The sequence below is a fragment of the Urocitellus parryii genome, chromosome 7, assembly GCF_045843805.1.
Source record: "Urocitellus parryii isolate mUroPar1 chromosome 7, mUroPar1.hap1, whole genome shotgun sequence".
NCBI lineage: Eukaryota > Metazoa > Chordata > Mammalia > Rodentia > Sciuridae > Urocitellus > Urocitellus parryii.
The window spans coordinates 65,527,948-65,541,499 of record NC_135537.1 but is presented as its reverse complement, the minus strand read 5'-3'; the positions used below and the strand labels follow the sequence as shown (position 1 = coordinate 65,541,499).

General features: G+C 34.7%; 1 protein-coding gene across 1 annotated transcript in view; it reads right to left on the bottom strand.

The window, feature by feature from the left end:
* The window catches only part of Ythdf3 (YTH N6-methyladenosine RNA binding protein F3), a 65,447-nt gene that overhangs the window by 36,980 nt on the left and 14,915 nt on the right, over positions 1-13,552 (bottom strand). Inside the window, exon 4 of the mRNA XM_077801185.1 lies at positions 9,709-11,307. Within this exon, the coding sequence (XP_077657311.1) occupies positions 9,709-11,307 (1,599 nt within the window). The remainder of the gene's footprint in view (positions 1-9,708; positions 11,308-13,552) is intronic.

Genomic DNA, 13,552 nt, shown 5'->3' with positions numbered 1-13,552 from the left:
AAATGTTATTTTAGGTGGTTCAATGAACACAGCTATAAGTGTTAGGAATATTCATGTTTTATGATTTAGTTTAATAAAATAATACAACTCATCACAATCATTTTTATTATGTCTTATTTTGAGAGTTTTAACTTAATTGCATGAAGGAAAAAATATATATATATGAAAAGACAACCTACAGATTTCATGATTGTTAGGTAGAAAACTCTAAGGATTTTCTATTAGAACTATAAGAACTAATAAATGAATTCAGTAAATCACTGGATACAAGGACATTTAAAAAATAGTTAAAAAGGGGATTCTGTATAATTATAATTATGTGGTGTACCTGAATTACCAGCACATAATTAAGAAAATAAAAACTGAAGCTGGATATGGTGGCACACATTTAAAAAATACGAAATACTTAGCAATAAATTTAACAAAAGACACTGAAAATTACAAAATTCTCTAACCTGAACTATTCATTTATTTCCCCAAGCTGACTAAGTTCTACAAAATAAAGGTTATTTATCTCTGGTGGCTACTTTTAACCTTAAATACTTATCCACTGAATGAATGAGGTAACAGAGTTAAAAAAAGAACATGCAGGACCCAAATATATGATGATACAGGTTAACCTGAATGAAAGATGTGTTCTAGTAGAATTTTTTTAAAAAAATAATTTTAAAAAGGAAAAAAAATAAAAATAAAAAGATCAAGTAACTGAGGGTCTTAAAACCAAGCAAAGGAATCCATTTGCAATTCTATTTTTAGATGTCAGATTTTGGTCTCTTTACCACAAAATGAAAATTAAATATTCTAGACTATCTTTTACAAGTAGAATTGTTCATTAGTAGTTTTTTAAATATATCCTAGTTCTTTTATTATAGATTCTATAAAGGTTCTTTCATCCTCAAGGTGTTTCAAAAGCAACAGATATATTGAATTGGTCAAATGCATAAGATATTAGAGTAGAAACATCTTTTTTTTTTTTTAAAGAGAGAGTGAGAGAGGAGAGAGAGAGAGAGAGAGAGAGAGAGAGAGAGAGAGAGAGAGAGAATTTTTAATATTTATTTTTTTTTAGTTCTCGGCAGACACAACATCTTTGTTGGTATGTGGTGCTGAGGATCGAACCCGGGCCGCACGCATGCCAGGCGAGCGCGCTACCGCTTGAGCCACATCCCCAGCCCTAGAAACATCTTTCAATAAACCCAAACTTTCCTCCCAGGAGACAGTAAAACCAATTTCCTCTTAGAAATTAGAGAGCAATAAAGCTAGGTATGGTAGCACACAGCTGTAATCCCTGCTACTCCTACAAGTGAGGTTTAGACAAGAGATCAAAAGTTCAAAGCCAGCTTGGAAAACTTGGTGATATCCTGTCTAAAAATAAAAATTTTAAAAAGAGTTGGGGGTGAGGCCCAATGTTTTAAGTCCAGGATTAAAACCCTGGTACTAAAGTGGTACTGACATGGTGGGCAAGGGGTTTTGGCAGTTTCTGACATGGCTCCCAATGGTTCCTGCCTCCTCTTATTCATAGGTTGTAGAATCAATCCCTACTCCTAAGTGTGGGCTGGACACAATAAATGATTTGCTGCTAACCAACACAACTGGCAGAGGTAATAGGATTATCACCTCTATGAAATGGTTATAAAAGACTGTGCCTTCTATTCTCTAGCTATGCCACCTCACTCTATTGCCCTACTCACTGATCCTTTGCTTGCTCTTGAAATGAGAATTAAGCCCAGCTAAGATTGACTGCAACCTCATAGAGACCCTCAAGCTGAGAATCCAACTAGGCTATGGCCCAATTCCTAACACACAAGAAACTGTAAAGTATTTTACACTTTTTAGATAGCTTATACAACAGGTCACAAAAGAACAAGCATTATCCATACTGTAGCAAAGCCTTTTGATATATGATATTAGCATAAATTCAGAACTGTCAGGGAAAGGAACTAGGGCATCCTACCCTAACATTATCAATATTTATTATAAGACCAGGGTGAAATATATACAGATGAAATCTTTACATTTAAAAAAATACACAAACTACTCCAAGGAACAGGTAGAGTTGATTAAGGCCCTAACTTTTCCCTTACTAAAGGACAAATCTTCTGTTCAAAAGCTACAACTTTCTTTTCATGAAATATTTTTCCTTAGGCACATTTATTCTAAATTAAGAAACTGCATGTTTTCAATAAACAAATAATTCAACAAATTACTTCTTAAAACTTTAAATATTTCTTTCCCACATAAAGGTAAAGATAGCTATTCCTTATTTCTTATGTCATCATGCATTTGCTAACAACTGAAATTCTGCTCAATTTAGTAACTATTGATAATTTCCTAAATTACCTCTCCAAGGTCTACAACTAACCTGATAAACCACAGGTAGTTCACTTACTAAAAATCTATAAAATTCTCTTACCAGCATTGGAACACAACAAAACCACTATTAACATGTTGTCTGAAGAAAACATAAAAACAAGTCAATATAATAAAATGTTCATTGAAGCACCTCCTTCCAACTTTGGCTCATAAATATTTACCAAGTTTAGAACAGAGTATTACTGTAATAAAATCATCTTGATTACTAAAAACATCAATATTTTTAACCCAGAGAATTATACACTTAAATAAGTAATATAAGTTAGACTTAATTTACTGAACTTGTTTCTGTTAATCATCATAATCAACTTATTCTGCAGAGAGTGAACTAGAGCCATTAGAAAAGTTTACCAAAGGGTAATCTAACAGACTTCAACCCATGTCATTAAAAATAATGTAGAACTATTAGGAAAATGCTTACTGTTGTTACAGGTCTAATTATGGTCAAAGTAATTTCTTATACGTTAATACAAATTTGTACTTTGAGATAGATCTAACATCTCATCTCAGGATCAGCTATTTCAAGCATTAAAAAAAATGATATTATGCACTAAAATTTAGCCTTTGGAAGTACACAACATAATATTAGCATATGTGACTATAATACATATAAGTGTCTAGAGTTTAATAGATTTTATTATAACCATGAACGTGGGGTGGGACAGACACTAGGGATTTAACCCAGGAGTGCTTAACCACTGAGCTACATCCCCAAACCTTTTCATTTTTTAGTTTTGAGACAGGGTTCCACAAAGTAGCTAAGGGCCTCATGAAATTGCTCATGAGTTGACCTCAAATTTGGATTCCACTTGAACCTCTGGGATTACTGGCATGTGCTGCCGGGCCCACTGACCTGCTTATTTTTACTTATGGTAAGGCTCCATCTCTGTCTGGGAGGTTAGGAAAATGCATCTTTTGGAAAATTCACCTCAAAATAATTGGCAACTGAAATTATGTAGAATTAAAAGAGCTATTAAAATTAAAAATCTTGCCTGAAACTGTTTCCTGGTTAACATGGATTTAAAAGAAAAGGATATAAAAATAGGATCTACATGATGCATTTAGCGTGACAACAAAAATAAGAATTACCTAAAGAGTCACAAGAAGATTCTACTCCCTACAGATTATGTTTTCTAGACAAATACACTCAGAACCTTACTATTTCTTTATTTTCTTCTTTTATTTTCCAATTAAACTGGCTTTATCAGTACACACAAAGAATTCTTTAGAAGCAAATAAATAAATTAGGAATTTTATCCTCTCCCTAACCCTTTCTAAAATTTAAGTTCCTCTGATGGGCTGCCATAACCTTAAGCATAATACTAATACATAAAATTCTGGATTTATCAATTCCCATTGTATATGATTAATTTATAAAAATGAATGTCATATTCCACTTCTCTTCCAACTTCCATTAGAAGCTATAATATTTTTAGTTAAAATAGCAGCATTTCTGACTTTAAATAATATGCCTATGGCATTAATCTTTGATCATCCTTTAAGAGTTACCTGTAACCTTCAGAAAGATAAGAAAATAAATTCATATATTTACCATTCCTCAAATCTTTCCTTCCCATTATCTCCTAACATTCTGTTCTAACTAGAATTAATATTTTATAATCTAGTGTCTAGTTCTACAAATTGAAAAACCAGCAGACAGCATTTATTATAAACTAAATGAACAAATAACAGTGATTAGATCTATAAAGGAAAAATTCTACAATTATATCTAAACTGCAAGAAATTCTTCAAAGCATTTGTCATTTAACAGATATCTATTCAAAACCTACTATATGCCAGATAGTTTTCTAGGTGCCAGGGAATCAGCAAAAGCAAAATCAGTCTTGTTCTCCCAGACTTTATAATACAATCAAAGCTTGTCCAAAATTTTTATTCTTTTTAGATTCCTCACTTTACCCAGGTCAATGGTTCCTAATAAAGGCTTGAAGGAACTTACTGACAATTAGCAGACAGGGTGAGATGCTGAAATGTCCTGGGATGCACTATTAATAATGGACGCCTGTCTTAATTCAAAATGCATTATCAGGTCCTCTTCGAGATTTGTTCTTGTGTAACAGCCATTACCACATGTCATCCCGTTTCTTGAATTCCTATTTCACTCTGCTGAAATTTCTCAACTCTTTCACTAAGGCTGAATTATAATGTACACTAAGGCTTTGTTCTTCTAAACCTGAACTTCTTTATTTTACTCCTCCCACCCCATTTTACTGATGTAACTAGACGCTCATCCTTACAGATGTAACTTTATACCCAACTCCTCTCCACCCTGAAATAAGATTTTACATTTGAGTACCCTCAGAAGAGAAATTCAGATCATCGATTGTTTTTCCTTTCTTTGTAAACTGTGTCTTTTGCCTAGGAAACTTTTTTAAGATTTTTCTCTATACAGCTCCTTCCTCCCTCGTAACTAATTGGCAATTGTTTCTTCTGCAGTTTAGAATCTCACAGCATTCCTCATTCTGAAAGAGGGCCTGACATTCTAACTTTCATATAGGCAGACAAGACGTCAGGTTGTCTCCTCCACAGGAGGTATGTTGGCTAGAAAAGCTAGTTGGAGGCTTCTACTGCCAAAATAATCAAGAAAAAAAAAAATCAGTAAGCAATCCAGCAATGAAAAGAGAAAACAGAATTCCTTATTATCATAAAGGGCCTCAAAAATTTAAAGAAAAATATTAAATTAGAAAAGGAGCTCTAGCAACCACAAATCTAAATGTAAATATTAGAACCATAAGACTTTTATAAAAGCACATGACAAAATCCTCCCAAACTTGGGAAAGGCAAAAAAATTTGAAGGCAGATTGGAATCAGTCTTCTAAACTTATTATTTCAAACGGTTTTGACTATGCTATGATCAGTATTTTCTGATCATAGACTGGATCCGATACTAGAGGAAAGAAAGGACTCTGGATCAAATGACAGAATATTATAGTTAAATAATAACCTTATTCTTAGGAAATACATACTATAATTCTGTTTTTGTTTTTGTTTTTCGTTGTTGTTGTTGTTTTGGAGAAAAGAGCCCTGTACATGGCACTCAGATGGTTTAAAAAAAACAAAGCAAACATGGAAGAATGACAATAACAGGTAAATCTGATTAAAAGATGAGTATTCCATAAATTATTCCCCAGATAAAGTTATTTCCAAATAGAAGAATGAAGAAAAAAATTCACCCATACTATATTGCTGTAGCACCAATGTCTCTGGATATTTTCCGACAGATGGATATTTGAACTGTTTCCAGTTTTTTGCAATTATTAATTCTGCCGTTCTTATAGATATTTTCTGGGGTATCTAGAAAGGTTCTTTACATATGTATTCCAGAAGAGAACTGCTGAATTATAAGGCATGAATATTCAACTTGTTAAAAAATACAAAACTGCTTCACATCTGCAATTGTGTAAGGCCTTGTTTACTTACAATCTTTCCAATACTCAAAATACTGTCACACTTAAATTTTGCTAAATGAATGGATATAAAATATTTTCTCATTCTAATCATGAATTGGATTTTCCTAATTTCATTTTTACTTCCTGTTGCAGCAACTTCCTAAGTGGACAAGGCTACTGGCTTTGACTATTCTGAGTTATTAAAATATGTAGGTTGGGATGAGGAAAAATGGCAACAGTGCATTTTCCCCTCGATAGGGGGGAAATAAAATTGTTTTACTGAGTCACTATGGATACCATCAAAAGGAAACAGGTCTTGGTTTAAGCTTCCTGAAGCAAAAATAGATAGCAGTCCTCTGCACTTAAGAGTGAACAGTATTTTATTAGAAAAATTGGGGGGAAGAAAGTAGACATTGTTTACATTGAACCTACATTGGCCATTGTAACATGAAGGGTATTGATTGTAACATGAAGTGGAGAAAAGTTTAGGAATATGAGAGAAGATTGGTTGGAATTGGTAAGTAGGATATAGTGCTGCCTAAGGGGTTGTAATGAGATTGTTTTCTCTAACTTTCAATAAGACTGAATATTGGTTTACATGCATTAGTCTTGTCTGTTTTCCTCTTTCACTAAATGCGTATCCGTACCTTTTGCACATTTTTTCTACTGAGTTGTCTTTTTTATCTTTATATATTCTTAGTATTAATTTTCAGGCAGTTATATTCAAATTTCTTCTGGTACTTTCAAAAAAATGTATTTTTAAAGCTTCCTTTAAAGCATCTTTTGAGGAATTGTTTTTAACTAATCAAATTTATCAATCATCTCTTTTATAAGTAATGCAGTCTGTGTCTTCTTTAAGAATCTGACTTTACCCAAAGTCTAGAAGATATGCATCTGGGAAAATGTGGCCTCTACTTATCACAAACCTTGAGAAATTAGAATTTAATACAGGACAGATGAGATCTTATTAAAGAGACACTAATAATAATTTGCAACTACTTTTAGTTGGGGGAAAAAAAGAAATTTTAGCAAAACACAACTGATTTGTCCTTTGTGATAGAGCCAAGGAGGTCCTAGAATAGACAGGGAGCACAAAAATCACTGGAATGCCAAAAACATTTGAAAGCATTTATGATGGAAGCCCCAAGTACAAATATAAGCATGTCAAAAAAGAAAATTACAACTCTGCCTAGACAAGAGCTAACAACAAAAGGAAAAAAAACTGGGCAAAGACATAATTCATTTGCTCATGAGTTAAAAATCATGGAAAACTGACTCCTAATATAGTAGCTTCAAACATACAGGGAAGTCAATTACTTAGTGTAGCCATTGTACAGATTTTCCTTTTTAACCACAGAGTGATAGTAAAATCAACTTACAGCATGACTATCCCATTCCCACATGTACAGTGGCAGAGGCATATGAAACTGGCACCAAGAACTAAAGAAAAAAAATGTAAAAGTACCTACTTTGATCTCGATGATCCTCCTTCTGATCCAGTAACTAATAGGAAAAGAGCCCAAAGAGTAATGAAGGGTTTTCTGATCCTGACAAAAATGAAAAAATACTAACAAACTTGTGAGTCAAGATCAGTGGGTGCCAGGGGTTACACACAGGGCAGGGATTTAAGTAAAAAAAGATAGTACAAATGAGGTTTTCATATATGATGGAACTGTTCTGTATCCAAAATGTGATGATGCTTCTATCCATTTACATGTAAAAAACTGAAAGCTGTAGATTCGAAAGAACTTAACTTTATTGAATGATTTTAAAAAAGAAAAAAAAAGCTTTGTAAAAAAAAAAAAAATACTTATGGGAGCTTTATTTATATTCCCCCCAAACTGGAAACAATCCAAAGGTGATAAATCCATAGAATGTAAAACAATGAAGCAAAGCCTCTAGTATCTTGAATGAAAAAAACTGACCCAAAAACTCTATACCCAGCTAAACTGTTGTTTACATATCATGCCAAAGACCTTGTTGTTGTTGAGGTACTAGGGATAGAACCAAGGGCCACTTTACCACTTAGCTATATCCCCAATCTTTTTACTCATTTTGAGACAAGGTCTCAGCTAAATTGCCCATGCTACTCTTGAATTTATAATCCTCCTGTCTCAGCCTTCTATAATTAATAAAAATCAAGTTTAATAAGATTTGAAATAAAGATGTCAATTATGAGTTAGATGTCATAGAATGGAAGCAATGGAATAACAGGAATATAAAAATTAAAAGTTTAATTCACTATTGTGTATATTTGTGTAATTTATACAATAACATGACTATAATACATGTCATAAAAAATATTTATGGGGCAGGCACAGTTGTACCAGTCTGTAATTCCAGCTACTTGGGAGGCTGAAGCAGGGGATTATAAATTAGAGGCCAGCCTTGAAAACTTAGTGAGATTCTGCCCTGTAATAAAATTTTAAAAGGGGTAGGGATCATCTCTGGGATCAATTTTTAGTATGAAAAAATATATACATTCCAGAGACAACTATCTATTAAAATACTGAAAATAGTAAAACTAGGACTAAATTTTTAGACTGGGTAAAAAAGAAAAGTATGAACACATACAAGGCTACCTTAGTGGTAGAAGAAAATAAAGCTAATAATTATTTCTTTATCATGCAAATTTTCTCCTAAATAATCTCATCCTATTTTCATGGAATCGACTGTTTACAAACCAAAACCAAAACAAAAACAACACCTAGGTCTAACACCCACATCTCTCTAAATGCTTAAGTCAAAAAAATTTCTCTACCTATATTTCTCAAATGTGTCTTAAAATAAGTACATCCCAAAATAAAATCTGTATCTGCATCTCACCTTTCACATTCCAGATCATTTCTCCTGATATGCTCTTTTGTAATGGCAGTTACAAGATGACAATTTACTTAAACACTAAACTCAAAACCTCACTAGCAACTGGATCCAAGTTTCCACATTTAACTAGGAGAAAATTATATTCAGCAATCTTAACCTTTGTGGAAACAGTCCCACAAAGCCTTAAATAATAATTTGCATCACTCCAAAAGTTTCTGGCAATTCAGCAGAGAAATCACTGCAACTAGAATCGCCAAGGGTTAAAAAAATCACCTGGGTTTAAAATTTGAAGCAGTCCCCCTGCTGCACACAACCAAGAAATCACAAGACAAATTCACAAAGAATTGAATCACTAACACTTTTACATACAGATAGTTAAAGGAAGTTTCTGCTTTATCTTAGTTTCCATAAGAGATTTTTCCACAGCAGTAAAAACTATTTACTGGAAGAGCAAACTTTAACCCCGCTTCTCTCTAAAAGAAATTTAAATGTACTATCTACAGAAAAATCTCCTAGTTGCCTCCATTCTTTTTCCACCTAAAACTAGGACCCCAATTTTATTCTGTAGTTCAGGACAGAAAACAATCCAAGCCTGCCGGCCAGTATGTTACAAACATGAACAACAGTATGTCCAATTGAAAGTCTTCCAATGGAAGTTTTCCTGAGTCTCACAGATGAATAACAAAAGAAATCAAATGCTATGGAGTCTAATTCTGAAGCCCACATCCTCCCAAATCTAATCTGCCTCCCAAAGCCAAATTGTCACCATATTTTGTTGCAAGAGCTTCAACTATACAAACTACAAAAATACTTTGGTGTTGTTTTTTAAAAATCCATTTTCTCAGCCAGGTACAGTGGTGCACATCTGTAATCTCAGCTACTCAGGAGGCTGAGGCAGAAGGATATCAAGTTTGAAGCCAGTCCAAGCAACTTAGAGACCCTACTTCAAAAATGAAAAAGGGCTGAGGATGTAACTCAGTAGTAGAGAATCCCTGAGTTCAATCCCTAGTACTGTGGAGGGAGAAAACAGAGAGTCATTAAAAGGTACCCATCCATGTACTCCATCCCCAAGAGAAAGACCCACACATCAAAATTACTATATTCTTACCCTACGCATGGCTTCCTCCTCTTCTTGACGCTTTTCATAATGTGCAAAGTCATCAAAGATTGAGGTGGTATGCTTGAAAGTAGCAATTATTTTAAGCACTTGCTTAGCCTTTTCTAGGGGTACCTCTTGAGTGTCCCTTGAATTGGTTACTGGTTTGTTGTCATTGTTTTCTAAGCGAATGTGCCGTAACTGGTTATTGGGAACATCTTTCACAAAGATCCATTTAACTTCAAATTTGCCCTTCCATTTATCCTGAGACCAGACACCAGCATATGCATTATAGTCCACAACAGACTTCATCTCAGCCACTCCACAAAAATGTCCACTTCCATTCACACTAAAGAGTAAATAGAGTGGGCCTTTCCCATTCAGGGAACGGTAGGCTGCATCCAAACGCTTATTACCATGCTCAGTACTACACCAGATAGAATACTTAATGGAACGATGTATGTCATCCTCAGAGTAGCTTTTAATTATAAACACACGTCCATTCTTCAGGTTCCAATCAAAGTCTTTGGGATTATAGTTGTTTATGGCCTTTAGCTTTTCCAGTACTGGATGCACTTCTATGCTAGAAGGTGAAGCGCTGACAGGTACAACACCTAAACCAAAGTTTTCACTGCCCACTCCATTGTTCTGGCTGAAGCCCGCTCCCCTGTTCCGAGGAGCTACCCAGCGATTTTGCAGCTGCGGTGGCTGAGGCTGCACTTGGTGTGGCTGGGCCTGCGGCTGAGGTCCTTGTTGCTGCTGTGGTTGTGGTGGCTGAGGCTGCTGCTGAGGCAGTTGGCTTTGCACCAATGGTGGCGGTTGAATTAATGGCTGAGGCTGCTGGATTATAGTTTGAGGAGGCAGAACTGGTTGGGTTGGTGGAGCCTTTACCACTGACCCCTTTTCATCCCAAGTTCCAATATTCATGTTGTGTTTTATAGGTGGTGGTGGTACAGCAGAACCCCCAATGCCCACATTGCCCTTGGGTTTAAGTTTCGGTTGAGGTTTGGCAGGCTTCCTAGCAATGGCAGCCCAGGAGGTTGGTTTAGGTGCTGCACTACTAACTGGGGGTACACTATTGGTTGCAATGCTAGTCATACCACTGCTGCTCAAGGCTGTACCTACAGTTTTTGTCACTGCAGCTGTCAGGTCACCACCAATTTTCAGTCCAGTCATGCCTTGCTCAATACTGCTAATACCAGGCACCTTACTCAAAGTATCATTGCCAAATCCAGCCTGTCCATCAGTAATAGCTCTCCCAAGAGAACTAGGTGGATAGCCATAACTGCTGCTATAAGCAGAACTTTGTGTTGATTGTCCCTGAGATCCACTTGTCCCCCATGTAGAGAAATCAGCATTACCAGGAAAAAAGTTAAATCCATGTTGACCAAGAAATGGAGGGGTATTTCCTAATGCTCCAGGCTGACTAAAAACACCATCTGGTATATAATGATGTTCTCCATTACTCATTTGTCCATAGGTTGTCAGATATGGCATAGGCTGGTCTCCAGCCGTGGACCATGCTGCTTCCCCAAGAGAATATGGAAATCCAATGGATGGAGCATAGTAACTAGGCATATATGGATCTGACATTGGTGGATAGCTGTTACTCTGCAAAACAGAAGACCACAATCAGTAGTGAAATGTCCTCTTTACAGGAGGGAAAAAAGATATCTAAAAGTTAAAATCAAACAGTTTTAAATAAATGAAAAAGAGATGCACTGGATAAACACATGAAAATTTCTAGATAAGCATAATTAAAGTTTCAAATCCAATCTCAGAAAAGTTTACATGAGTACTCATATTTTTAATATTATAAAATAACTTAGGAGTTTCATAGGAGGATTAAGAGTAGGACTGGGATTATTTTTGTTTGAAGAGTCAGATCTTCTGTCACAATTTTAAAATATTACAATTTCTACAAAAAGCTAATTCATAAAACTTTGCAGACACAAGATTTAACATTTATACTCAGCTATATTTTAAGTTATTGATGTGTTCAAAGAGTTACATATAAGGATTCAATAGGGCTGGGGATGTGGCTCAAGTGGTAGCGCGCTCGCCTGGTATGCGTGCGACCTGGGTTCGATCCTCCTCAGCACCACATACCAACAGAGATGTTGTGTCCGCCGAGAACTGAAAAATAAATATTAAAAATTCTCTCTCTCTCCTCTCTCACTCTCTCTTTAAAAAAAAAAAAAAGGATTCAAAAAACCTGGAAACTATTTTAAATAGAATTACAATTTATCATTGACAGAATCCAGTTCAGCCATTAAATTTTGTACTTAAGAAAAAATAATATGAGAAATGCTCACATTCTGAAAAAAAAAGATTCAAGATTATGCCTATGGCATGATCCAACTTTGTTTCGTTTTGTCATGTTCATTTTGGAAAGAAATGAAATCCTTATCTTGGCTTCTTAAGGGTGAGGCAATGGATATCTTTCTTTTTTAATGCTCTGTGTTTTCCACACTTTACAGAATGAAAATAGAAATTTTTTGGTCAGAACTTCAGAGTAAGTTCACATAATTTTTTCCAAAACTATTTCAAGTAAATAAATCAACCTCTCTTGAATATTAAGTAATCATGCATTTACCAATTTGCCAAAAATCAAGACACCAAATTTTATTAATAAAAAAACCCCACAAACAATATAAGCTCATGTGAAAATTAAAATAGCTTAAGGATTTCCCTTAAAAATGGGTTATGTCAAAAAAAATAAATAAAATGTCTGATTAATTTTTTAATCTGCTTTAAGTTTTATTATTTTAAAGCCTTGGACAGAGCTTTAGAATTTGTGTAATTATGAAAGGTTTGAAAAAATTAGCTAATATTCAGTCAGAGCAATTGATGTTTCCTCATAAGGGTCAATATCATTAAGTCTGATGATTCACTTAATTTATATAAACACTATAAAGTCCCTGGGATAAAGTTCTTAAATTCATCCTCCTTTTTCTCTTTTATATTCTTGGGCTATTATGTGGCTTCTTTTCCACTAAAGCAAATATAAAAAGAGCTCAGGTACGGGGTATAGCTCATTGGTACAACACTTGACTAGTGTATGCACAAAGCCCTAATATAACTAATTACTACTATCAATAGTAATGCATGAGAATAATATCATAGCTACTACTTGGAATTACTAAGTTATTATTTTAAAGGCTTATGCTATGATTTAGATATGAGGTGTAGCTCAAAATTTCGTATATGAGATAATACTAGAACATTCAGAATTGAAATGATTGGTCTATGAAGGCCTTAACCTAATCAGTGTGTTAATCTCCTAATAGGAATTAACTGGGTGATAACTGTAGGCTAGGTAAGGCAAGAAGAAATAAGTCACTGGGAGCATGCCTTTGAGGTATAAATTTATCTCTGGTGAGGACTGCTCTCTGCTTTCTAATTGTCATGGTCTGAGCTGATTTTCTCCATCATGCCCTTCTGACTGATCCTCTGCCTCACCTCCGGCCCAGAGCAAGTGAGTACTTCTGAAACCATAAGCACCAAGTAAACTTTTCCTACTCTATACCGTTTGTCACATCTTTTTGTCATAACAGTGAAAAAGCTGACTAAAACAGCTTATCATTAAAAACTGAGATATTTTATTATTACTACTTTTGGATTTTTGTTTGTTAGCTTGTTTGGTGCTTGGGATTGAATCCAGGGCCACCCTCTCACTGAGTTACATTCCCAGTCGCTATTATATTACTAATAAGTTACTATGACACACCTCACAACTGTTCCAATTATCCACTGTCTATGAGAATGCTAATACGCTATCTTTTGAAATGATTCTCTGTTATAACTGAATTTTAACTTTAGATCTAAACGTATTCTATTTAAATTAATAATTCTG